Consider the following 27,805-nt stretch of genomic DNA (forward strand, 5'->3'; position numbering starts at 1 on the left):
GGCCATTAATGAACTTATATGGCTCCAGAGGCAGTTAGTGGGCTTTGTTTCATTTTTACATGAAAAGCTAAAGTTTCTGTGTGATAAACATAGTCTGAGAACAAGAAGTATAAAGAAGATACGTCATAATTTTTGACTTCAAGAGATAGTATAAAAGTAGTAATCAAATAATGGAATCGGAACAAAAACCCACACATGCTAGTGGGTTAACATTAAGCTCCAGAAATATATTTATATGCATATGTGAGCAGCTAACTTTTATTACTTCATTTGTTTATTATATTTCATTAGATTTTATGGTACCGTGATATACGTAATTATTCTTAACAGAGTTTGAGGCATGCATTGTTGCAATAAATTCGCACCAGCAGTGCTGATTTCCTACCACTGATGTGTCCAGGTGTTTCCCCAATCCCAGATTGCATATTGACAGGCAAATTTCTAAATTTGATTGTTGCATTTGTATTTCATACTTACAGTATTGTTGGTTTTGAAGTATAGATAAATACATATATCCTATGTCTACATAATTAGAAATAAATTGCACATTTTTTATGAGGTTCATTCTCTACTAGACTTGTTTAAATTTTGCATTAGCATGGAAATAATTCTTGCATTTTTTTCATGTGTCTAATGGCCATCTGTCTCCATCAGAAAAGTGCCTTATTTTCTCTCTACATTTTTGGATCGTATTTTGTACTATTTTCTGCTGTTAAACTTTGTGTTTTATATATATGCCAGATGTGAATTGTTTTTCATTAATTTTTATTTTTTTCTCTCTTTATTTATTAATAAGTGAGTCACCGTGAGGGTACAGTTACAAATTTACCCATCATCGTGCTTGTGTTTCCTTCATACAATGTTTGAGAACCCATCCCTCCACCAGTGTCCATTTTCCACCACCAATAAACCCAGTATCCACCCCCCCACCCCACCTTACCTCTGTGGTTCTCTCTCCTTTTGCATGTTGTGGTTTGCGATAGGGGTATTGAGTAGTCATCATATTCAGTCTCTAGTCTACTTTCAGCACTCTTCTCTTCTCGGCGCAGGGTCCCTAACCACATTTTACTTGGTGTTACCTTCTCTATCCGGGCTGCATTTACCCCAGCATGTGAGGCCAGCATCTAAGCTATGGAGCAATCCTCCTTGTATTATATATATAAATATCACTATTCTTGGGTGTTAGTCTCCTACTCTGTTATTTTATATTCCACAGATGAGTGCAATCTTTCTATGTCTGTCCCTCTCTTTCTGACTCATTTCACTTAGCATGATACTTTCCATGTTGATCCACTTATATGCAAAGTTCATGACTTTATATTTTCTAACAGCTGCATAATATTCCTTGTATAGATGTACCAAAGTTTCTTTAATCAGTCATCTGTTGTCGAGCATTCTGTTTTTTTCCAGATTCTGGTTATTGTAAACAGTGCCTCGATGAACATATAAGTGTAGATGTCATTTTGACTATACCTTTTTGTTTCTCCGGGATATATTTCCAGAAGTGGTATTGCTGGATCAAATGGAAGCTCAATTTGTAATTTTTTGAGAAGCGTCCATATTGTTTTCCAAAAGGGCTGAACCAGTTGGCATTCCCACCAGCAGTTTGAAGGGTCCCTTTCTCCCCACATCCTCTCCAACAGCAGTTGCTTTTGTTCTTTTGGATGTGTGCCATTCTCTGTGGTGTGAGGTGGTATCTCATAGTTGTTTTGATCTGAATCTCCCTGATGATTAGTGATGCAGAGCATTTTTTCATGTGCCTTTTGGCCATTCGTATCTCTTCCTTGGGAAAGCTTCTGTTCATTTCCTCACCCCATTTTCTGATGGGATTGGATGTTTTCTTCTTGTAGAGTTAAGCCAGTGCTTTATATACCCTTGATATCAACCCATTATCAGATGGGTATTGGGCGAATATACTTTCCCATTCTGTAGATAGTCTTTGTATTCTGTTCGCTGTATCTTTTGCGGTGCAGAAGCTTCTTAGTTTAATATAGTCCCATTTGTTTATCTCTGTTTCCACTTGGTAGGTCAGTTGTGTGTCATCTTTAAAGATACCTGTAGCTTCAATATCGTTTAGGGTTTTGCCGACCTTGTCTTCGATGTACCTTATGGATTTTGGTCTGATGTTGAGATCTTTAATCCATTTTGATCTGATTTTTTGTGCATATGTCAGGTCGAGGTCTAAGCACATTCTTTTGCATGTGATTGTCCAGTTATGCCAGCTCCACTTGTTAAAGAGATTTTACTTGTTCTACTTCACATTACTTGCTCCCTTATCAAAGATCAGATGATCATACATTTGAGGTTGTGTGTAGGGATATTCCACCCTGTTCCACTGGTCTTTGGTTCTGCCTTTGTTCCAAAACCATGCTGTTTAAATTGTTACCTTTTTATAGTAAATTTTAAGGTTGGGGAGGGTGATGCCTCCCATCATCTTTTTCCCAAGAATTGTTTTATCTCTCCGTGGGTGTTTGTTGTTCCATATAAATTTCAGGATATCTTGATCCATTTCTTTGAAGAATTTCATGGGTATTTTTATAGGGATCGCTTTGAATCTGTATAATGTTCTGTATAAATTTGAATTTGTATAATTTATCCCTGGGATGAATCACACTTGGTCATGATTTATGACCTTTTTAATGAGTTTTTGGATTCCATTTACTAATATATATATGCATATATATATATATATATATATATATATATTTGCTTTTTGGGTCACACCTGGCGATGCACATGGGTCACTCCTGGCTCATGCACTCAGGAATCACCCCTGACGGTGCTCAGGGGACCATATGGGATGCTGGGATTCGAACCCGGGTTGGCCGCGTGCAAGGCAAACCCCCTACCCGCTGTGCTATCGCTCCAGCCCCCCATTTACTAATATTTTGTGGAGGATCTTCGCATCGGTACTCATCAGGGATTTGGTCTATAGTTTTCTTTTTTGTGGTGTCTTTGTTTGCTTTTTGTATTAGGGAGATATGTGCCTCATAGAAACTGTTTGGGAGGGTTCCTGTTTTTTCAATTTCCTGGAAAAGCTTGAGGAGAACTGGCCACAGGTCCTCTTTAAATGTTTGGAAGAATTAGCCAGTGAATCTGTCTGGACCTGGGCTTTTGTTTTTGGGGAGACTTTTGATTACAGTTTCAATTTCCTTGATATTAATGGGTATATTCAGGTATTCCAGGTCTTCTTGGTTTAGTCTTGGGAGATTGTATGAATCAAGGAATTCATCCATTTCTTTTTGGTTCTCTTGTTTCGTGGCATACAGACTTTCAAAGTAGTCTCTGATGATCTTTTGAATCTCCTTGGTTTCTGTCGTTATGTTCTCCTTTTAATTTCTTATTTGGTTTATTAGGGTTCTCTTTGTGATTCTTGCTAGCGATTTATCAGTCTTTATTTTCTAAAAAAAACAGCTTTTGATTTCATTGACCTTTTGTATTGTTTTCTGGGTTTACATGAAATAGTGTATGGTTCCTTCAAGTTTAAGTAAGAGTTTAGCTGGATAAATTATTCTTGGTGAAGCGTTCATTTCTTTGAGTTTATTAACTATGTCCCACCATCATCTTCAGGCTTGGAGGGATTCCTCTGATAGGTCTGCTGTAAATCTAAGGCGTGGTCCTTTGTATGTGATTTCTATCTTTGACCTTTCTGCTTGCAGTATTGTGTCTTTATTCGCAGCATCCCTCATTCTGACTATGATGTGCCTTGGAGTCTTTATCTTCGGGTCTCTTTTTGCTGGTACTCTTCGTGCTCCTTGGATCTGGATGCCTGCCTCTTCCAGCTCTGGGAATTTCTTAGCAATGATGTCTTTCTCTGTGTTATTTTCATTGGCGTTACTTTCCTGTACTTCTGGTACTCCAATGATTCTTATGTTGTTCCTCTTGCGGTCATCCCCAAGGACTCTGATTCTCTCTAGTGCCATTTTGAGGTCTTTTGCCATTATTTGTTGTTGCCTGCAAGCTCTGTGCAGCTCATCTTCGAGCTCGCTGATTCTGTCTTTGGCTGTAGTCATTCTTCTGTTGAGGGCTCCTACTGAGATTTTTAATTCATCTACCTATTCTTTTATTTGCGTGACTTCTATTCATAGCTTTGAAATTTCTGTTCTCATTTCTTCCTGAATTTTCTTGGTGGACCGATCCAATGCTTCATTTATATCCTCCCTTAGTTTATTGAATGTCTGTTCCATAGTTGCTTGGAGTACATCTACTCTCCTCAAGATTTCCTCTCTGAATTCTTTTTCTGAAAGGTTGTATAGGTGTGTAGCCCCTGTTGAGGCTTTTTGAATCTTTTCTTCATCCTCTTTTAGTTGAGGGGATTTTCGCTGTTTCTTCGTATTGGTATGGAAGTATAGATTTGAAATGTTCTAGTTTTATATTCCTATTCCCTCTTGCTTAGGGAGGAGGGGAACTGTTTGTGCTAATTTGATAATGGTAGCCTTGTTCCTATTCTAGAATTCTTCCTTACTTTCAGGCATTCATCCTGATTTATGTGGGGCCTCTAGTGAAGGTTTAAGGCTATGTTCTCCTTGCAATGTTTCTATTGTTCACGGATAGTGTTTGTTAAGATAGAATAAGCTAATACACTACTGACATAGAGTGATTGAAATGGCCAGGGTATTTTTCAAATAAACAGGTTATCTGGGATTCGGGACTGGGACACATCCGAGCCTCGGTGGCCACTGGAGTGGGGCGGCGCCAGCCCAAACTCCAAGAGGTCCCGGCCGCCGGAAGTCATGCCCTTGACCCACCCTCGGCTCCATCTTGCCACATTCAACAGAGAAGCGGCCAGGCATTCTGGTGAGCAATGCGTCCCAGAAAATGCTCTGGACCCAAATTGGGGCCAGCAACACCGGGGAGCCGGACGGAGGAGGTGCAGCCTGCACACCTTCTCCAGATGGAGCCCTGGCGACACTGAGCAGCAACTAACATGACTCCGGGATGTGGGACTGGGACACATCCGAGCACGACCTTTTCTAAAACCTGAAAACATACAATCTTTTAATGGAAAACTAATTATCAAATGCTTCCTTAGTAGGGCTGTCTTGTTTGGGGGTATAACTCCCACAACAATAGTGAGTTTTGTGTTGAAATATGGAATGTAATCAAGGTGAAGAGAAAATGAAGTGAAATTCATCAGTTATACAGTTGGGGGGCGGGGGTATATTGGGGGTTTTGGTGGTGGAATATGGGTACTGGTGAAGGGATGGTGTTTGAATACGGTATAACTGAGACATAAACCTGAGAACTTTGTAACTTTCCACATGGTGATAAAATAAATAAAAATAAATAAATTAATAAATAAAAGAAATGCCACCTCAAGGAAGACAACTATGATTATTGGACACAAAATTAAGTATTTCCTCTTCTATTTTTCCAAAACTTTATTCTTTCTATACTGTAAAAGTGTTCCATATAAGGTGTTTGAGCATTGTATAACTGAGACTTAAACCTGAAAGCTGTGTAACTTTCCACATGGTGATTCAATAAAAGAATAAAAAAGAAAAAAAAAGAAACAGGTTATATAGATTATGCTAAAAAAATAACTATGGCCACCGCTCTGGCAGGAGGCCATGCCCCTTTTGAGACCACGCCCTCTGAGATACAGGCCATGCCCACAGTAACCACTTGGGACACTGGCAATGCTCAGGTCTGGGAGGTTGGGGGAGAGCCGGGAAGGGTTGGGGCTGCCTGAGAGCCGTCCAAAGCCCAGTAGGAGGAGTTCACGATGGGCCGATTACCTGCAGGACAGGGTAGATGCAGTTGGGGAGCGAGCAGAGTCATGGCAATGGGAACAGGGTCTGGGAGATCATGGGAGAAGATGTGAATTGTTTATCTCATGTGCTGAATGCAATTTTTTTCCATATTCTTTTGGTATCTTTTATTTATTTATTTATTTATTTTTTAATTTAAATTTTATTGAATCACTTTGTGGAGGGTTACATAGTTCTCAGGATTATGTCAGTTATACAATACTCGAACACCCTTCCCTTCACCAGTGCCCATATTCCATCACCAACCACCCCATTTTACCTCCCGCCCCCTCCCGCCCCCCCAGTCCCTGCCCTTGTAAGTGATAAGTTTCACTTCATTTACGCTTTATCTTGGTTACATTCCATGTTTCAACACATAACTCACTATTGTTGCTAGGGTTTCCCCCCAAAAAAGAAAAGACAGTCCTACTGTCAAGGAAGCATTTGATAGCTCTCCATTGCTGAGAATGTAGAGATATTAAGTCCCACTGTTTGTTACATAGCTTTTCTATTTTTTCCCCCCTCGTCCCATGCCACCGAGTTCACGCCTGTTTAGTAATCACCACACTGCCTGATGAAAGGAAAAAAACCAAAAAAGATGGTTATTTCCCGTCATCAGCCGGCGTGGGGCTCTGGCTTAGTTGACAGTCTGGTAGAATGTCTGCAAGCAGTTTCTGGAACCAAAAGTAATACACTGGTATCGGCCCTGGCTCGAGATTCCACCAGTGTCCCGCTGTTCCAAGTACATAATAATTTATTCCCTTGTATCCCATTCCCACGCCTCCAGGTCCGTGTCAGCTTAATGGACATCATACTATGGTTAACACCACGCCGCGTTTCTTCCCGAGAAAGAAGGATATTTCTTCTCAGCCGGCGTGGGAATATGGCTTAGTTCAGTCTATAGAGATGGCTACCACTTTGATTGCCTTCAATATTTCAGCAAAAGACTTACTATTCTTGTTAGGATTTCCCACCAAAGTCCAACCCTTTAAAAGGGAACCATTTCTTATTGCTGATGATTAACTGACATTAGGTTGCGCAGCCATGGCAGCGGCCGCGCGGCTTTGAATTTCTGTATAAAGTCCAGGGAAAGTACAGCCAGAAATTACACATCACGACAAACTTTAAACATATTATGGTCCCCCCAAAGTCCAACCCGTTACAAAGGAACCATTTCATATTGCTGATGATTAGATGACATTAGGCTGCCGCGGCTGCGCGGTTTTGGGTTTCTATATAAAGTCCAGGGAAAATTCTGCCTAAAATTCTATTGCTACTATCTTTTACCCTTCAACAAAAAACTCAGTACTATTGTTTGGAGTTTCCACCCACGGTAGGCCCTGCTAAAAAGGAACATTTACACGTTGCTGACAATCAAGAGATATTAGGTAGCAGCCGCGCAGTTTTGAATTTCTATATGAAGTCCAGGGAAAATTCTTGTGGTAATTACATCACTTGCTGGCGGCGCCTGAGCCAGCAGCTCCGAGCACACAGTTTGGAGGCGTTTTGGGGGCGCTGTTCGTGTCCAAAGTAGTTCAGTTGCCTCTGGGGTCGATCTCTCGGGGCTGCAGAAAGGAGCGGCAGAAAGGAAAGTACCCACATGGCTCTGTACTTAAATACCGGCGCAGGGCGGCTCCGGAAGTCCCGCCCCATCGGCTTTCCCAGGCTTCCTGCATAGTCTAAAAACCGGCTGTTGCCTCGCTGCATTCAAAAAGAAAGAGTTGAGAGAGAAAAGACCATACCCCGCTGGCAGCGCCTGGGCCAGCAGCTCCGAGCACACAGTTTGGAGGCATTTTGGGGCACTGCTCGTGTCCAAAGTAGTTCAGTTGCCTCCGGGGTCGATCTCGCTGGGCGGCAGAAAGGAGCGGCAGAAAGCTCTTTTGGTATCTTTTAGTATTAGGCCATGTATCCTTAGTTGTGTAGAAATTTTGGGTTTGATGAAGTCACATTTGCTTATTTTTGTTTCTGTTTTCTTGAGTACTTAATTGATAAGAAATGGTATTATGCAAGAGAGCAATTCTTGGAGAAAGAGTAAATCCAAAGCACTGTCACCACACAGTAGATGAAACAAACAGATATAGAATCACCCCTCTAGAAAAGGCCTTGGAAATTACTTCTAGACATCCATATGCAACTTCTTTCTTATTATCCAGATTTCCCTTTTTATTATTTATCTGTGAGAAATACAGGTTCTGAAAACTTGCAAAGATGAATGCTAATAGAAAATTTATTCCATGTTAGCACTAGAAAAAATAGACTTTTTGCCTATGTATAAATACTATGAAAATAAATGATAGTATACTTATGCAATGAAATAATACTCAGCTTTAAATGGTGAGAAATGCCAGATGACTGAAATGCAGTGAAAAATTTTCTGAAAAGTATAAATACATTGTGATGAGTTAGGACCCATGACTATTTCCTGTCATCTCCAGAGTCTCCTAAGAGAGCTAGCTTGAATTCAATCATCCTCAGGAACATCCTGCAAAGCTCTTGGCAGGATTATTTTGTGGCTCCTTTGCTTTCCTTGCTGCTGTCTATAAGAGCCAACAAAGAAGTAAATGATGGGATTGGCACAGCTACTGAGACAGGTTAATATCTCTGTGACTAGATAAAGTGTAAAGTTGTGCCTAATATTCAAATTTGTAATCCAGCATATAAGAAACCAGCGGATGCCCAAAAGCAGGGCACAGAGAAGGAAGGCCAGCACTCTGAGCACAATGTGAGCCTGGTCAGCTTTATCTTCCAGGAGCCACACAGCAGTCTGGTCATCAGTACCAAGCTGGATACAAATAGAAGCACAAAGGAGAAAATCAGCCACATGGCAATGCTGAAATCAATTAACTTTCACAAATGTTTATTAGGTTCTCAAAACAGAATACCACTGAGCTCCATTCAGGACCAGGGACAGTGCCCAGAGCAGGGCACCCATAACAGATGACATTTGTTTTGGGTGATGGCAGCGATGCCAGATAGGCTATAGAACAGATAGGCAGTGCTCAGTGCTAATGGCAGTAAGAATGCTTAGATTTGCAATATAGGGAAAAGGAAACACTATGAAGAGAAAATCAGAAATGGAGACGAAGTATAATTTGAAATTTCTGGCAAAGTATTTAATGGAGTATAACATCTGGGTGGACAGACAGACAAAATCAGCTCATGTCAAGTTCATGTAGAAAAGAAAGCATTCCTCTGCATGTGGAAAGCCAGGGGCCAGAGCACCACATATTTTCTGCCAGCCCCACCAGGGAAATGTCTTTTAATGGGGCAGTTTCTGAGGGAGAATGACGGTTGTAGAGACTGCAGTTACCTATTACTTCCATTCTCCTCAGAAATAATATTGAGGATGTGGCAAGAGGGCTACCTGATTCTGGATGGTTCCAAGCAACTGGGCCCTTTCATCATTGGGTACCTGCTTTGAGGACGGCATAAATAAAGCACCGACTCCTTGTGTTCTGCCTTTCTTTTTCCCTGGCTGCTTGTTAAATGTTACAGAGGGCCACACAGGGTTACCAGAATTTTTTTTATATGGTTACACACAAAAATGGGAGAAGCATGGGTTTCAAGAATCAGGTCATTTTTAGTCATTGAAGTTCATTTAAAACACAGTTGCTATTCTTTATTACAAATTAAAAATCATGAACCAAAAATAATTTAAAAATAAATATTTATAAATAATTATAAATGCCACCTTATTTTCAAATAAAAATAAAATTATACTGACAATGATGTACCTTTGAGATATTATTCCAAAGAAATTATACGGATGTATAATATAACTTATACATTTATATAAATTAATGTATATAAAACAAATATAAAATATATATTTGTTATGACAACAAAAAAGTAAAGCAAACAATTTGGTGGGATGTATAAAGAGGAGATCCATCACCCAGAGAAAGTCCCAGAAACTTTCTTTTCTGAAAAATCTAATGAGGATAGAATCTTTTGCCTTTTTCACCAACTCCATTTGCATATTCTCCATTGATTATGCATGCAGGAGACAATATCTCTGTGCCTCACAGACTGATTCCCGTTTCCTCTGACTATGGGGCATCCAGGAAAATGAGAGTAAACAAATTTTGAGGACAGCCATTGGAAATACTTTTTCCCTGCCAGGCTGTGAGTTCGCAGTGAGCAAGGCAAACATCCTACCTGCTGTACTATCTTACTGGCCCCTGAAGTCTGACTTTTCTTGGTGCACTCAAGTGGCTCCCAGGTTGAGGTTATAGATGTGCCTTAGGACAAAAACACAGCAGTGCCTTTGGAAATAAGCCTGATAAAATTACCTGCTTTGCATTCTTCCTTTAGGTGGCAAGCTCTCTCCTTTTGACAGGAAGAGTCTATAGAGATTCTCCTTCATTTTGAACCCTCTCTGCTGCCCTCAGAAGACTCCCCATAAGAAGTGGAAGTTGTTGAAAAGGAGGCTTATCAAGATTCCCGTGAACATCTGTTTTCCTTTTCAAAGGTCTGCTGTCCAATGAGACCACAATGTCTTTGGTGTCATGACCACCCTGAGGATGTGTCTCAACATTAGGTCTGATTAAATCTCTTTCTCAACCTGTGCTTCTCCACCCCCATGTGATACACTTCCCTGCTAGTGGTTCTTGTGGATTATCTCACTGACAGCCCTGTGGCTGGCCAGCAACAAAGCAATGTGAATTGAATCTGTGAATATTAGAAATAAAGTACACTTTGCTTATCTGAGACTCAAACTCTACTTGACACTTAAATTTTGTGTTAATATGGTAATGTCTTTTTAGCTTCTATATCCCTTATAAATGCTACAACAGTGTATCAACTCATATAAAATCTGCTAATCTCATTTCCAGAACTAAAAGTTTTATTATGTTTTGCATCTAAATTCTTTTTCTATGATTATTGATTTGAATACATTTATGTTTATTTTTCTTTGTCATTTTTCTTCCCATATAGAATCATTTTTCTTCCCATATAGAATCATTTTTCTTCCCACATAATAATTTAGGAAATGACTGGAAATTTATACTTTTTGAAATTTCTAATAAAATTTATTTGATAATATTATGACAATGCTTTAAAAATATTGAATAATATACAAAACAAACCAAGTGTAGACAATTAGAAAAAGTCCAAAGTCACAGTTTTCAATGACTTGCTAATTTAAATTTTTCACAATTGTATTTTTTTCCAGTATTGAATAAAAGTGCAAACCATTTCTTTATCAGCTGTGTTTACAATGTGGGTTGAAAAATTCTCATATTTTTGACAAGAGTAAAATTTCATAGAATTGGCAAGTAGGCCATTTACAATACGTATTAAGACATATAAATGTGTATAAATTTATATTATATAAAAGATAAACATACACATATAAAATGTATACATATATGTATAAATATATATTTATACACAAATATATGTATAAATATGTATTATATATAAAATAAAGATATATAAATGTATATATAAATTTTTTACATGTTTAAATATATATAAATACTTATAAACTTAATGACATAATCATAAAATATAAAATAGGAAACCCTTATCTGATTTTGAATGCTGATATTGTTTCCCTCTTCTTTATATAGTTTTTTCTTTATATTTATATTCTTTATATTTATATAGTTTTTTCTTTATATTTATACTTCTCTATATTTATATAGTTTCTTTCAGTTTTAGCCCATGTTTCCTTAGTTGTACAGGAATGTTTGAGAATGGTGACGTATAATTTTTTTGTTTGTTTCTATTGTCGTGAGTACTAATTTATAAGCATTAATATTTGGTGCAAGAGAGAAAATCACGGAGAAATAGTAAGTCTAGATCACTGACAACACACAGTATATTTATGAAACAGATGTAGAACCACCCCTCAAGGAAACGGATTGGAAATCATTCCTAGGACTTCACATGCAACCTCTTTCATATCATCTAGAATTGCCTTCTGATTATTATACATGAGAAATACAAACATGTCCTGAAAACACTCAAAGATTAATGTTAGTAGCAAATTTATTCTGTGTGAACACTATACAAAAACAGCCTTCTTACCTATATCTCTATCTATATAAACCATGAAAATAAATGGTGGTTCAGTTATAATCTTCAGCTTTAAAAAGTGAGAATGTGGTATCTGAAAGGCAATGATAAAATTCCTGAAAACTATGTCTACATTTTGATTGAGTTAGGCCACATGAGTATTTCCTGACATCTCCAGGGTCTCCTGAGGAGGGCTGCCTTGGCGTCCATCCTCCTCAGGAACATCCTGCAAAGCTCTCTGCAGAATTACATTGAGGCTCCTTCTTTGCTGTCTTTGCTGCCTATAAGAGCCAACAAAGAAGTAAATGATGGGATTGGCACAGCTGTTGACACAGGTTAATACATCAGGCACTAGAACTAGTGTCAAGTGATGCGTCAAATAAACAATTAGCACCTTGTTTAAGATAAAATAACTGATTCCCCAGGGCATGAACACAGAGGAGGAAAACCAGCACTGTGAGCCCAATGGTCACATACAGCCTGGTCAGCTTCAATTTCCGGGAGCCACGCAGCAATCTGATCAGCAGCACCAGGTTGGACCCAAACAGAAGCACAAAGCAGAAAACCAGCCACATAACAAGGCTTAAATAAATTAGTCCACTCAAATGCTTAAAAGAATCTCTGGACAAAAATTCATAGAACGTCATTTCCAGGATAGTTTGAAGCAGGGACAGTGCCCAGAGCAGGGCACACACGACAGATGACATGTGCCTTGGGCGGTGACAACGATACCAGATGGGCTTTAAGACAGACAAGCAGCGCTCAGTGCTAATGGCAGTGAGAATGTTCAGGCTTGCAACATATTGAAAGGTAAACGTGACAAAAAGAATTCGGAACAGGAAAGTGAAATCTTGTTTGGTATCTTTGACCAAAGTCATTATGGAGGATACCATGTGGGTGCATAGAGAGACAAAATCAGCTCCGGCCAAGTTGAGGATGTAGACAGAGAAAGCATTCCTCTGCATTCGGAAAGCCAGGAGCCAGAGCACCACTGCATTTCCTGCCAGCCCCACCAGGGAAATGATGAATTCCAGAATGCCTGAGATCAGCAAAGCCATGTCAAGTGGTCTGTCAAAATCCTCCCAGTCACTTGCATTCTGCAGTGTGCTTTCAGTCACCCAAGGTGCAGCAGTTACATCCATGCTCAGATGCTGCTGCTGGTGTTCCTGGAAACACAGATGAGAAAGGATTTTCAGTATGATCATGCATTCTCATGGCCATACAGGTACCTGAGACCAGAGAGAAGCAACTTAGACAGTTTAAGCAGGCCGCACAACTTTGACATGCTGTATTTGGACTCTGCCTGATCTTTCTGACAAGCCTGGTAATTCTCTATTGAATCACAACTTTTCACAAGTATGAAATGTTCTCAGGTCCTAATTTCCCCATTAGTTTCCTAGGCCATGTCCCATTGCAGAGTGTCTGCAGATTAATTTTCTGGGCAGGATGTCAAGGCAGCAGCGAGACCCTGAAGCCACCTTCTGCTCTGGGCCTTGTATTCTTCAGAGGCATAAAGTATGTGATGTGTCAGTGACTGAAAATGACCCAGTCAGAGAAAACAGGACTCCAGCATATAAAGGAATATGACCCTGAAATATGACCCTGTTAATCCCATATGTCAGCTCTCTGAAAACAGCGAGCTCTTACTCATCAGTGTCTCCCAATGCCTCCATTTGTCAGGGTCACAATGGGCCATTAGGATCACTTGTATCACTTGTAGTCCCGTTGATATTCAATTTGCTTGAGCGGGCGCCAGTAACATCTCCATTTGTTCCTATCGCGAGCCAGAGTAGCCCAAAGATACCTGTTTTCTCCAGGAACAGAAAGATCCACAAATAGTTCACTAAGAGATTTGACAAAGAAATCTGACCATCTAGTTGGTGGGCGGCTATGAGGTCTTCTGACGTCCTGTGGAATCCAGTTGCTAACAGCTCTAGTCCAACGGTCATCTCTGAATCGCATTACATGACTGGCTCATCTGATTTTTGATGCCTTGGCAAACGAGACAGCATCCCTGATTTTTGACTGTCGATGGACGTCAGAACTCTGGATTCCTTCTCTCACTTGAGTAAGACATGATATTCCCAGCATAGCTCTTTCGATTCCTCTTTGGGATACCCTAATAGCATTCTGATCCTTCTTGCGTAGGGCCAGGTCTCTGAGGCATATGTTAGTGCAGGAAGAATGGTGGAATCGAAAAGATGTGCCCGGAGTTGGAGGTTCTTCAATCTCTTAATCACCTCTTCGACGCTCTTGAAGGCATTCCACGCCACTCTCTTCCTCCTGCGCAGTTCTGGAGCCAAGTCATTCCTCATGTTGATTTCTTGACCCACTTACATATAGCTGCTGCATTCGGAGATGTTCATTCCATTGAGAGCAAATGGAGCTTCAGGGACCAGTTCGTTTTTCATGAACAACCTCTTGTTGATTTTCAGCTGCAATCCGACCTTTCCATACTCGCGGTCAAAGTTGGCCAGCATTTATGCCTCTTGGCTAATCTTTGGTGTTATGAAAACGATGTCATCAGCGAAGCAGAGGTGGTGTAATTGCCGAGCGTCTATCTTCACTCCCATTCCTTCCCATTTCAGTTATCGCATGATGTTCTCAAGGGCAGCACTAAAGAGTTTTGGTGAAATGGTATCACCTTACCGCACCCTTCTCTTTACATCAATGATCAGTTCCTTGTAGAATGGTGAGATCCTGGTGGTGAATCCACAATACAGCTTGCGGAGGATTTTGATATACTGAGTTTGAACGCTCTGTTTGACCAAGGCTCGATGACCACCTCAGTCTCAACAGAATCGAAGGCCTTCTTTAAGTCGATGAATGGGTCATTAGGATATAGATAACAAATGAGTGACAGATGGTTGGAACTAACCACAAATGTGGGTGAAGATGAGGGTAGGTAAGATAGAGAAGAGGCCACTATGAAAATACTAGCTGGGAATGATCATGATGGACAAGATTGGCAAGATTGGATGATTAAAAGTAGGTAAGGGGGGAGGGTGGGAAAGGATGGGTATACTGGGGATATTGGTGGTGGGGAATGTGCACTGGTGGAGGGATGGGTATTTGATCATTGTGTGATTGTATCCCAAACATGAAAGCTTGTAACTATCTCACAGTGATTCAATAATTTTTTTTAAAAAATAGGTAAGGGATATTCTTTTTATTTATATATTTATTTTTTAAATTCTTTTATTGAATCACCATGTGGAAAGTTACAAAGCTTTCAGGTTTAAGTCTCAGTTATACAATGCTCAAATACCCATCAGTAAGGGATATTCTTGACAACCTTCCAGTATCAATATTGCAAACCACAATGCCCAAAAGGAGAGAGAGAGAGAGGGAGAGAGAGAAAGAGAGTGAGAGAGAGAGAAAGAGAAGAATGGATGGTGGATGGAATGGTGGGGAAGGAGGTAAGAAGGAAACTGGGACCATTGGTGTTGGGAAAAGTACACTGGTGAAATGATAGGAGCTGGAATACTGTATGTCAGAAATCTAATCATGAATGAATTTCAATGTTCAAAAAATAAATAAAAAAGAAAAATAGGAAAAAGAAACAAAAGGAAAAAGTTAAAAGACAAGAAGTATCTTTACTTATCCTTATTTGGAAAGTTTTTGTGTCTGAAAGTATTCATTAAACATGGACAATGGCTAATTCTGTCTTCTGTGAGCTTAAAAGACAAGAGAAGCTAGTAGGCACCTGCTAATAATAATGGATATTATTATCATAATGAATAAAAACTCAATGAAATTTTAATATTTTAGTATGGAAAAAGGTATTCACTCAATGAGAGGAGGCAGTGTGTATGAATGAGAGACTTCATTATTTATTTAATAAGTTACTTAAGAAAGTATAGAAAAGAGAGAATATTTGTAGTTTTTAGTATGCAATTCTATAGAGGATTCTTTGAAGAATGTGGTAGGATATTGATTTTTAGGTTTTTTTTTAATGTTTGTGGCACATCTAGTGATTCTCAGGGGTTATTCCTGGTTATGTATACAGAAATTATTCCAAGGCATGCTCGGGGACCCAACTTGGGAATAGCTGGCAAATCAAAGTGAAGAAGAGCTGATGGTTTAGTGTTATTCAAGGTAAAATATCTCTCTGGGTCTTCTTAAGAACAAATTGAGTTAACAGAAGAAAACTGGTGACTCTGACAGGCTGACAGGAGGGCTGAGTAGGTAGTCTTTTTGGTGATGGGATGACACTGAGCTCCAGCAGGTGAGTGGGGTGAGTGACTAAACTATGTAAAGTTATAAAATTAACCCTTAAATGTCATATCTAAGTAATTGACACCATTCAAAACTATTGTAAAAAGAATTAAAATGCTAAGTAAAAACTATCATTTCTATATAGTATCACTGTAGCACTGTCATCCCATTGCTCATCAATTTTCTTGAGTGGGCACCAGTAATGTTTCCATTGTGAGACTTGTTGTTACTGTTTTTGGCATATTGAATATACCACAGGTAGCTTTTCCAGGTTCTGCTGTGCAGGCGAGGTAGTCTCGGTAGCTTGCCAGGCTCTCCGAGAGGGATAGAGGAATAGAACTGGGTCAGCCGTGTGCAAGGCCCTACCTGCTGTGCTATCGCTCAAGCCCCATTTCTATATAAAAAAAATGAGAGCAAAAAGGGTTTGTGTGGTAGGTACCTAACTCCATGCATACAATTGGTGTAGTGCTGTTCTGAATATCGAGGTCTGAGTCAGTTACTTTTCCTTTACCAACACTAGAGATCCACTTGTAGAATGGAATGGCACCTCCTTAAAGAGAAGGGAAAGATGTTGGTAGCTCTTCTACAGATCCCAGGGGAAATATATTGATTTGGGTATTTTTTTGCATATCTTGGGTTATATGCAATTTAACAATTTCAAATGTTAGAGATATTTTGTAAGAAATAAGAAGAAAGTGTTTAACATTTTTTAATATTCCAGCATCACATATGCGCAGAAGTTTCACTTCCCTCCATCATTGTCCAGTGTTCCAACCCCTCCATCTTCTTCCTATCTTATCTCCTCAGTTCAATACATTTTTGTACTTAAGTCCAGTTCTCAGTTTCTGTTGGTCTTAGGCATTTATATTGCCTGACATTATTTTGTTACATTATACAGATTCAGGGCTGGGGCGATAGCACAGCGGTTGGGCGTTCGCCTTTCATGTGGCCGACCTCAGTTCGATTCCTCTGCTCCTCTCGGAGAGCCCGGCAAGCTACCGAGAGTATTGAGCCTGCGCAGCAGAGCCTGGCAAACAACATGTATGTATTGGATATGCCAAAAACAGTAACAATAAGTCTCTCAATGAGTGACATTACTGGTGCCCGCTCGAACAAATTGATGAGCAATGGGATGACAGTGATACAGTGATACAGATTATTCTGTGTATACCCTTCTCCTAACTTCACTTGCAATAAGATCCATCCACATAGCAAGTTATGAATTCAATGTTAGTTGAAGTCTCCCAAAAACAATGCTAAAGTCTCTTTCTACTAGCAAATACAACCTTTGTTCTACCAAGCAGAAGACTAAAATGTTAGGAAGACACTCTTCTGCCCTATCCCCGCAGTGAAAGGAAGACTCATTTTCCTAGATATGATGAATAAACCATCAAATATATTTTGAGTCTTGAAGTCTTGGTGGGCAGAGAGGATGTAAAGTACAGACATATTTCCACCCATCAGGGCACATGTACTATTCTTTCATGTTATTGAACACAAATTTCAGTTGTGATAAGTGCTTGTCTTTTTTGCCTTTTGACCAAAACCTTAGAAACCTAAACTTCTTCATGTTTGTTGTGGTTTATAATAATGCTCATTATTATAACCTCCTCTTATGGCAGTATTAACTTTGACTATTATAAAAACCTTATTAATAGGGCGGAGCAATAGCACAGCGGGTAGGGCATTTGCCTTGCATGCGGATGACCCAGGTTAAATTCCTCGTTCCCTCTCAGAGAGCCTGGCAACCTACCAAGAGTATCCCGTCAACAGGGCAGAGCCCAGCAAGCTACCTGTGGTATATTTGATATGCCAAAAACTATAACAAAAAATCTCATAATGGAGGTGCCTGCTCCAGCAAATTGATGGACAACAGGATGACAGTGCTACAGTGCTACAGCCTTATTAACATAGAAGAAGACAAGTTATGGAGAATAAATGAGTTGGGATTTGGGCAGGTCAACATAGACCCTGAATCCGGGAGGAATTGCAGATTTTCTGCCACATTATTTATAATAGGAGTTTCCAATAAATGACTCTGAAGAGGTAGTTTCTTAGAAGCAATCAGGATTATAGAATCTCATCGGAAATATAATTGAGGGCGTGGGAACAGGGCTGCCTGATTTTAAATGGTACCAAGAAATTGGGATCTGTCAATACTGGACACCTGATTTGAGATGGGCAGAGGTAAGGCACTGACTCCTTGGGTTCTGCCTTTCCTTTCACCCATAACTGGTGGCTACATGTCACAGAAGACCACACAATTTTAATAAAATTTTTTAACTTTTCTATTTATTTTTTAAATTTGGAATAAACCAAAAGGGAGATGCATGGCTTCTCAAGACTTAGGTCAGTTTTAGATATTGTAGTTCATTTAAGCTATGTTTGTTATTCTTTCTTCAAAAATCAAAATCATGAACACAAAGTAATTAGAAATATTAGCTTCCCACCATATTTTCAAAAAAATTCAGATTGTACTGGCAATAATTTATCATAATAGTAAGAAATGAGAATGATAAATCATTCAAAAGAAATTATACAGGTGGAGATAAGACAACCAAAAAAATAAAGCACACAATTACATGGAATGTGGTGAATAAGAGATCCACCACCCAGAGAAAGTCCCAGAAACTACCATCTGACAAGCATAATCCAGAAGGTGGAGTCTTCTGCCTTTTTCACCAAATTTTATTTACATATTCTCCATAGATTATGCATCCACAAAAAATATCTGTCTCACAGATGGATTCTCATTTCCTATGACTCTAGTGCATCCAGGAAAATAAGACATGAATAAAAAGTGAGGAGAGTCATTTGAAATGCCTTCTCACTGCCAGGCTGTGAATTTGTAGTGACACAGGTAGGCAGTGAGCAAGGCAGACACCATAACTGCTGTCCTTTCTTTCTGGACCCTGATTTTCTGTCTTTTCTTACCGTACTCATGTGGCTTCCAGTTTGAGTCTCATGGATGTGCATTAGGACAAAAACAGCATTGCTTCGGAAATATGCTTGAGAAACTTACCTGCTTTGTCTTCTTCCTTCAAGGAGAAAGCTGACACCTGTTGACAGAAATAATTTGTAGAGATTCACCTTCTTTTTGAACCCTTCTCTGCCGTACAGAAGATCCCTTAGAGAGAGTGAGAGTTGGTGAGAAGGAGGCTTATCAAATTTACCAGGAGCTCATGTGGGTTCCTGTTCAGAGACCTGCTGTGAAATGAGAGCACAATGTCTTTGGTGTCATGACCACTCTGGGGATGTGACTTAACATTAGATCCGATAAAACATCTACTTCTGTCTGTGCATCTCCACACCTATATGATCCTCTTCCTTGCAAATATTTCTAGTGGATTGTCTCACTGACAGCCATGTACCTGGGCAGCAACAAAAGCAATGTTAGTTGGGTCTGTGAAGATTTACAAATAGTAATAAAATGCACTTTCCTCACCCGAGTCTCATTCTCTATCTGGCTTCTTAAAATTTTGTGTTATCATGGTAATAAGTCATGTATTTTCTAGTTTTCCTTACAATTAGCTACAGAAATAGATCAACTTATATATAATCTTCTAATATATTTCCAGAGCAGCAGTTTTGTTCACTTTTGTATCTAAATTCTTTTGCTATGATTACTGCCTCGAATAACATGTACATTTCTTTTTATTTGTCAACCGAACCAGGGAATACATTTTTTTCATATATAAGATTTTGGCATATCGGAGGAAATTTAGAATTCTTCAGGTTGGGAATTAAATTCATTTGTAAATAATTGTCAATAATTTCAAAGAATACTGAATAGTATGCAAAATAATCCAAGTATGTACAACCAGAAATGATGCAAAATCACAGTTTGCAATGGCTTAAATGCAAATTAAAATGATTAAGAATTGTATTTTTTACCCCTGAAGAATAAGAGTGCAAAACATTTGTTTGATAACTGTGGTGACAGTTTAGGATGAGAATACTTACACATTTTTTATGTATGTGAAATTTGACAGAATCTCAAAAGTACAGCAATTCAAAATATGTATAAAAACATAAATGTCATGCATTTTCCTCCCTTAGTTTCTTGTTTAATATTTGATTTAGAGTGATGTTTATGCATGTGCCCAAGACATAATATAGATGTATTATTTTATACATTTAGCTTACACATATGTAAAGTATATCGCTGGAGCAATAGCACAGCGGGAAGGGCATTTGCCTTGCATGCGGCTGACCTGGGTTCAATTCCTAGCATCTCATATGGTTCCCTGAGCACGCCAGGAGTAATTTCTGAGTGCAAAGCCATAAGTAACCCCCAAGCATTGCCAGATTTGTCCCGAAAAGCCAAAAATATAAATTAATAAAAAATAAAAATATCATAAATCTCAATATCAAAAAGCCATTCAACCCAATCTCAAAATAGAAGAGCTGAATTGACTTCTTCAAAGTTCACTGACAATTTTCAAGGAAACAGAAAATAGCACTGTTTGCTTTTTTGTTTTTCAATGAAAAGCTCACTTTGTGTTGCTGATATAATTCTGAGAGTAAGAATAAAGAAGATTCATCATAATCCTCGACTTAGGCTGTAGTACAAAAGTAGAAGTTAAAACATAAGGGTATTGGAACAAAACTTCAATCACAGACCAAAGGGTTAAAATTAAGTCTAACAGAAATAGACTTATACACTTACATGACTGACTAATTTTTGTTATTTTATTATATTTCATTAGACATTATGGCACCATGATGCACACAGTTATTCTTAGCAGAGTTTAGGCATGCAGGGCTTCAGTGCAGTCCCACCAGCAGTGCTGACTTCCATCCACTGTTGTTCCCAGGTTTTATCCAAAACCCCAGTCGGTGATTTTGACTGGGACATTTCTAAATTTGATTGTTGGAGTTTTGATTTCATATTACAGTATTGTTGGTCTGAAGTATAGATAAATACATATATCCCATTTCAACACTACAAATATGCTCAAAGCCCCGAAATTACTCCTGTTCTCTCCAATTCCTCTATATTTCCCCCCTCATGTTCTCTCGTTTCTGTCCTTGTCATTTCTATATTTAGTGGTCAAGGGTAGTGTGGGTATCCCCACTGTGAGACCAGGCATTCCTTCCTCCTGGTATTCTTCTATAGACCACAGATAAGTGATATCATCTGGTATCTCCAAGAGTCTCCCGAGGAGGGCTGCTTTGACTTCCATTCTCTTCAGGAACGTTCTGTAAAGCCCTCTGAAGAATTAATGTGAGGCTTATGCTTTGCTGCTTTTGCTTCTTTTTACAAGGACTGACAAAGATGTAAATGATAGGATTGACAGCATTGTTGACACAGGTTAATATCTCTGTAACTAGAAAAGATTTTAAAGTATACATAGTATAACTAATTGGCATTAAATCTAACAGGATGCCCCAAGACAGTCCAAGAAGAGGAAGGCCAGCACACACAGTGAGCCTGATGGTCACACATAGTCTGGTCAGCTTCTTCTTCCGGGAGCCACACAGCAATCTGATCATCAGAACCATGCTGGATCCAAAGAGAAGAACAAAGGAGAAAATATGCCATGTGGCAATGCTTAAATCAACTTCCACAAATTTATTTCAGGTTCTCCAAACAGAAAACAACTGAATTCAAGTCACAGAATGCTCACGAGTAGGGCCCAGATCAGGGCACATGGGACAGATAACCTGCATTTTGGGTGATTGCAACCATACCAGGTCAGTTTTCAAACAGATAGGCAGCACTCAGTGCTAATGGCAGTGAGAATGCTCAGGCCTACAACACATGGAAAGACAAACGTTATTAAAAAACTTTTGTAAATGAAGATGGGTGTAATTTGATATCTCTGACAAAACTAATTATGGAGAATACCATGCCGGTGGATAAACAGACAAAATCGGCTCCTGCCAAATTGAGGATGTAGATGGAGAAAGCATTCTTCTGCATGGGAAAAGCCAGGAGCCAGAGAACCACAGCATTTCCCGCCAGCCCCACCAGGGAAATGATGAATTGCAGAATGTCTGATATCCTCCAAGTCATGTCAAGTGTTCTATCAAAGTCCTCCCAGTCACTTGCATTGCAGTGTTCTTTCAGTCACGCAAGGTGTGACAGTCACATCCATGCTCAGATACTCTCTGCTGGTGTTCCTGGAAACACAGATGAGAAAGAATTTTCAGTATGATTATGGATTCTCATGGCCATACCTGAGACAAGAGAGAAGCAACTAAGACAGTTTAAGCAGGCCACACACAGCTTTGGCATCCTATATTTGGTTTCTGTCTGAACTTTTTATCTTTCTTTTTCTTTTTTTAGCTTTTTGGGTCACACCCAGTGATGCACAGGGGTTACTTCTGCTCTGCACTCAGGTATTACTCCTGGCAGTGCTCGGGGGACCATGTTACATTCTGGGAATCGAACAGGGGTCAGCCGCATGCAAGGCAAATGCCCTACCGGTCATGCTATCGCTACAGTCCCATGTCTGTCTGATCTTTATGATTAAGACCTGGCATTTATCTACTGAATCACAACTTTTCATAAACATGAAATGTTCTAAGGTCCCGATTTTCCCAGTAGTTTCCTAGGCCATGTCTCATTGCACAATGTGGGGAGGGGAAATTTCCTGGCAGAATGCAATGGCAGGAGTGAAACTCTGAAGTTAGCCTTCTTCTGCTCTGAGCCTTCTGTACTTCAGAGGCACAAACCATGTGACATTTGAGAATGACTCTGTCAAAGAGAAGAGGACTCCAGGATTTGAAGGAACATGACCCTCAAGTGCATGGTCAGTTATGTCAGCTCTCTGAAAACAGCGAGTTCATTAGTGTGTCCCTATGGCTAACATTTGTCAGGGTCATATGGATCACTACTAAATAGATGACGAATGAGTGGAGGATGGTTGGAACTAACCACACGTGTGTGTGTGGGGGGGTGAGCGTTGATAAGATAGAGAAGATACCACTAGATAGAGAAGATACCACCCAGTGATAGCTGGGAATGATCACGCTGGAAAAGATCTCAGGGTTAAAACTAGGTCAGGCATATTCTTGGTAACAGTTCAGTTTCAATATTACAACCACAATGCCAAAAAGGAGAGAGAGAAAGAGAGATAGAAAGAGAAAGGAAGAGAGAGAGAGAAAGAGAGAGAGAGAAGGAAGAAAAGTGCCATAGAGGCAGGCAGGGAGGCAGGGGGTGGATGTGGGGCGTGATGGGAGGGAACCTGGGGACACTGGTTCTGGGAAATCTACACTGGTGGGCTGACAGATGTTGGAATACTGTATGACTTAAATCCAATCATGAACGGCTTTGTAGTGCTCTAAAAAATAAAAAAAACAAATGAGTTAGGGAAAGTTTAACAGCAAGGAAAATGGAATGACATAAAAACTGCAGAATGGAACTGTCACCAGAGTAAGCATGCCTAAAATAAAGCATCTTTACTTATCCTTACATGGAAAGATTTTACATTTGAGAGTATTCATTAAACATGTACAGCAACTAGTTCTGCCTGCTGTGAGCTTAAGAGATAAGAGACTCTTGTGGGGTATGTTGCCGCCAACAGGTCAACCTGTACCTGCTGGGCGAGTGCATCAGCAGCCTGATGGTTCCTTTAGGCTTCTTGATAACCCAAAATTGCTGCTGTGCCTTTGGCCAGACCTCAAGAACTTGGGACCAAGTTTACCAAGAAATTAAATGGACAAAAGCTAGGTATGTGAGAACCACACCCACAAACCACCTCCAGCTCAGCTATACCCGCTCATTTATTGGCCTTATTTCAGAGACCTATAGATATATCTCAAAAGCTATAAAAGGCACAGTTAATTTCAGACCCTCACATGGCTGAACAAACTGGGTTAAATCGAGGGGGTTGGGTTGGCCTTTGCCTGCCCAAGCAGAGCTCCCAGCAGCCACTTGCTTCCACAATCCAAAATCACGGCCATACACCTGGCCTGACTCCACCTTCTCAGGATGGACCTCACCAAGATATAATCTGCTGAAAATTCTGGTATGAGCGTTTTGTGACTCCAGGCTTTCTCAGAATTGGGGTGGGCTACCTCCCCTCACTTCCCAATACATATGGAAACACTGGCTATCACCTCCCACGACCTAACTCCAGAGCTACCCTGTATGCTCTACTACCAGCCTTGCTTCAGAGACCCCTAAATAAATCTCGAAAGAGATCAAAAGCTCCAGTTAAGCTTGGACCTGCAAATGGCTGAACAGACAAGAATAAACTGGAGGGGGTCGGTTGGCCTGTTCCCACACAAACAGATCCCCCAGCAGCCACTTGCTTCTACAACAGAAAATCACTGCCATACCCCCAGCCTGACTCTACCATCACCAAGATATAATCTGTTGAAAATTTTGTAATGTGGATCTTAGCACACCAACAGCCCTGGCCCAGAGACACAGCAACAGTGAGTCCTGGAGGACACTGCAGAGCTGGAATTCTCTCTGGACCCCATACCGAGCCAATTTCACTGGGGCATCTCAGATGGAGCAGGTGCAATCTCCTCGCCTACTACAGATGGAATACTGGTAACCACAAGTTTCCACAAACAAGGTCCCCCGTTTAGGGTTCCAGGACTAAATCACCAGGCTGCAGGGTGGCAGAGGACCCAGGTTATCCCTTCCTGGGTCCTCACCCGCTGTCATGCCCACAATTTTCCTCTGGGTGCCATCTTAGTGCACCAACAATCCTGGCTCAGAGATTCTAAATTGAGTTGCAAAATGGATTAATGTCATACAGAGACGTCTCTGAAATTCAACCATTTGCAATCTTGAAATTTCCGTTTATAATCATGACCATGCAAATTCTCATGATATTCAAAATGAGCAACAGAAAATAAATTATCTAGCATCTGTTCCTGGAAGTTAGGCTTGAATTGTAGTGGGAAAACTGGAGCAAAATATAATGCCCCAAATTAGATAAGAGAATATTAGGGAAATTGTCTGCTGTAGAGGCAGAGTGAAGCATGAGATTTGGGTGAGTGCTCGGGGATACCAGGGATTTTGGTGGTGGAAAATGTGCTGGTGAAGGAATGGGTGTTCCATCATTACATGGCTGAATCTCAACCATGAAAGCTTTGAACTCTATCTCACGTGATACAATAAAATTTTAAAAAGTAATGTGGAGTTCATACCCAATTCAATCGCTTAATCAATGGCTGAATAAATAGTGCTCCTACATTATATAAAAAAATTTTAAGGGAAATGTGCAAAAATGGGAGAGGCATGGGTGATCGAGACTCAGGGCAGTTTTAGATATTGTAATTCATTTAAACCACTGTTATTATTCTTTCTTCCAAAATCATGGACCAAAGTGAGTTTAGTCTGTGAGTATTTTTAATTAGATATAAAGTGCACGTTCCTTATCTGAGACTCAAACTCTACCTGGTTCATTTAAATTTTGTGTTATTATGGCAATAAATAGGTAGCTTCTATTTTCCTTACAACTGACTACAGAAGGATATCAACTCATGTAAAATATACTGATCTCATTTCCAGGAGCAGCAGTTTGGTTCATCTTTGCACCTAAAGTCTTTTTTTTTCACGATTATTGATTTGGGAAGACTGTTTAAGTGGATTACTAGCTGAGGAAAGAAGAAAGTGACACACCCTTGTTTTGGATCTTACCCTTGAGCAGATCTACTAGTAATCTGGAGTAATCTCCATAGATGAGATTTTGTTAATCTCCTGGAGAAGTGGTCTTACCCTTCTTTGTTGATTTGTTAATGTTCAGCCCACCTTTGTGTCACCACCCTATATGATTGCTATATAAACTAAGACTGTAAGAGAATTAGAGGCAGGACAGAGGTAAGACAGATGCAGCAGAGGTAAGACAAGAGAGGAGAAGAGACAGAAGCACAGAGAAGACAGAGGAGAGAAGACAGAAGCAGCGGAGAAGACAGAGTGGAGAGAAGACACGGAAGTGGAGGAGAGAGAAGACACAGAAACAGAGGCATAGAGAAGTCAGAAGAGACCAGAGGAGAGACTACAGAGACAGAGACAGAGAGACAGACAGAAGAGAGCACAGTGGCACACAGAAAAGCAGAGCACAAGCAGGTGCCATCCTGATCTGGTCTATACAGAGTGGCTTGAGAGCACCAAACTCTAATGGGGGGGCGGAGAGAAAGAGAGAGAGAGGGAGAGAGAGAAAGATCCGCCCCAAGAACCCTCGAACAGCACAACAAAACACATATCACATCACATCATTCCACCCTCCTGAGCATGCTTCTTTGTATTTATTACACAAAACATTTCTCTGTCAGCTGTGGTGAACGTGTGGGTTATAACATTTCATCAGTCTTTTGACAGAAGTAAAATTTGACAAACTCGGCAAGCAGGGCCATTTAGAATTTGTGTAATGAATAAGGATATTATACATTTTCCACTTTTATTTTTTTATGAAGTAATTGATTTACAGTGATGTTTGTGCATGTGCCAAATACATAAATACTTGTAGTAGTATCACCAAAAGTCAGTGTCCAATAACTGAATCAATTTCAATGTATGCAATCAATCAGCACCTCTAGCTATATAAAAATTATAATATGTTGATTTGGTATGACTTCTAACTTAATACTCTTCTTTGTTAAAAGTGTGTCAATCATCCGTTCTAGGGCATTCGGGTTTTTTCCAGATTCTGGCTATTGACTGGTTGAGGAAACTTTGGTACATCTATACAATGGAATACTATGCAGCTGTTAGAAAAAAGGAGGTCACAAATTTTTTATTTAAGTGGATCGGCATGAAAAGTTTCATGCTAAGTGAAATGAGTCAGAAAGAGAGAGACAGAATAGAAAGATTGCACTCATCTATGACATATAGAATAACAGAGTGGGAGACTAACACCCAAGAATTGTAGAAACAACTACCAGGAGGTTGACTCCATGGCTAGGAGGCTGGCCTCACATTCTGGGCAAAGGGCAACTCAGAGAAGGGATCACCAACTATAATGTAGTCGAAGGCCATGTGGGAGAAGGGAGTTGCGGGCTGAATGAGGGCTAGAGACTGAGCACAGTGGCCACTCAACACCTTTATTGCAAACCACAATAGCTAATTAGAGGGAGAGAACAGAAGGGAATGCCCTGCCACAGTGACAGGGTGGGGTGGGGGGGAGATGGGATTGGGGAGGATGGGAGGGATGCTGAGTTTACTGGTGGTGGAATATGGGCACTGGTGAAGGGATGGGTTCCCGAACTTTGTATGGGGGAAGCATAAGCACAGATGTGTATAAATCCGTAACTGTACCCTCATGGTGATTCATTAATTAAAAATAAATAAATTTATTAAAAAAAAGTGTGTCAAGCATGCACATAAGGAGTTGATAACTGAAACATCAAAAAAAATCTCATAAAACACAGTACTAAAAAGACATCAGCCCAATCCCAAAATAGAAGAAGTGAATAGTCTTCTTCATAAAGTATCTACCCATTACTAGTAGCATAGTAGACAATAAACTCTTCTTCACTTTTATTTGGAATTTCAAATAAAAGTCAGAAGGAGGGCTTGTTGTGGCCCAGTGGAGGTAGAGGAGATGACCTGCATATGAGGATCGTGAGTATCACAAAGATAGGAAACACCAAGGCTTGATAAATCTGTCATATAAAGAGAATTATTGTACAATGTTGGTGGATTTAAAATTGGTCTTGTATCTGTATATACAGTGTAATATTTCTTTAAAATACAGAAATAACCCAGATGTCTAACAACAGAAATGAAGATAATGAACTTGTGGTACATACATTATATATACATACATATTGTTTCACTATATATTATATGTACATTGCATTCTACTATATATTATATACACAGTATATAGTATATATACACATAG

The 27,805-nt window shown here is 39.8% G+C and overlaps 1 protein-coding gene across 1 annotated transcript; it reads right to left on the minus strand.

Annotated features, from left to right (window-relative positions):
- Window positions 1-11,919: 11,919 nt before the first annotated feature.
- On the minus strand, window positions 11,920-20,850 carry LOC101551031 (mas-related G-protein coupled receptor member X1-like). The gene is made up of 5 exons (XM_055143668.1): window positions 20,788-20,850; window positions 19,015-19,051; window positions 16,448-16,542; window positions 12,252-12,940; window positions 11,920-12,097 (listed from the first exon to the last, which is right to left on the minus strand). Exons 1-5 carry the CDS (start codon window positions 20,848-20,850, stop codon window positions 11,920-11,922), a joined length of 1,062 nt encoding a protein of 353 aa, XP_054999643.1.
- Window positions 20,851-27,805: the final 6,955 nt, after the last annotated feature.

This window comes from Sorex araneus, chromosome 6 (assembly GCF_027595985.1).
Source record: "Sorex araneus isolate mSorAra2 chromosome 6, mSorAra2.pri, whole genome shotgun sequence".
Lineage (NCBI taxonomy): Eukaryota > Metazoa > Chordata > Mammalia > Eulipotyphla > Soricidae > Sorex > Sorex araneus.

What these genes read in the sequence shown, in the direction of transcription:
- LOC101551031 (XM_055143668.1), bottom strand. Translation starts at nt 20,850, where the DNA reads ATGTCCCAGTCAAAATCACCGACTGGGGTTTTGGATAAAACCTGGGAA. An exon ending in GAAGGAAGAAGACAAAGCAG is followed by an intron (nt 16,543 to 19,014) that starts GTAAGTTTCTCA and finishes CTTCTCTTTAAG; the next exon opens with GAGGTGCCATTCCATTCTAC. An exon ending in AGAACAGCACTACACCAATT is followed by an intron (nt 12,941 to 16,447) that starts GTATGCATGGAG and finishes CTGTGTTTCCAG; the next exon opens with GAACACCAGCAGCAGCATCT.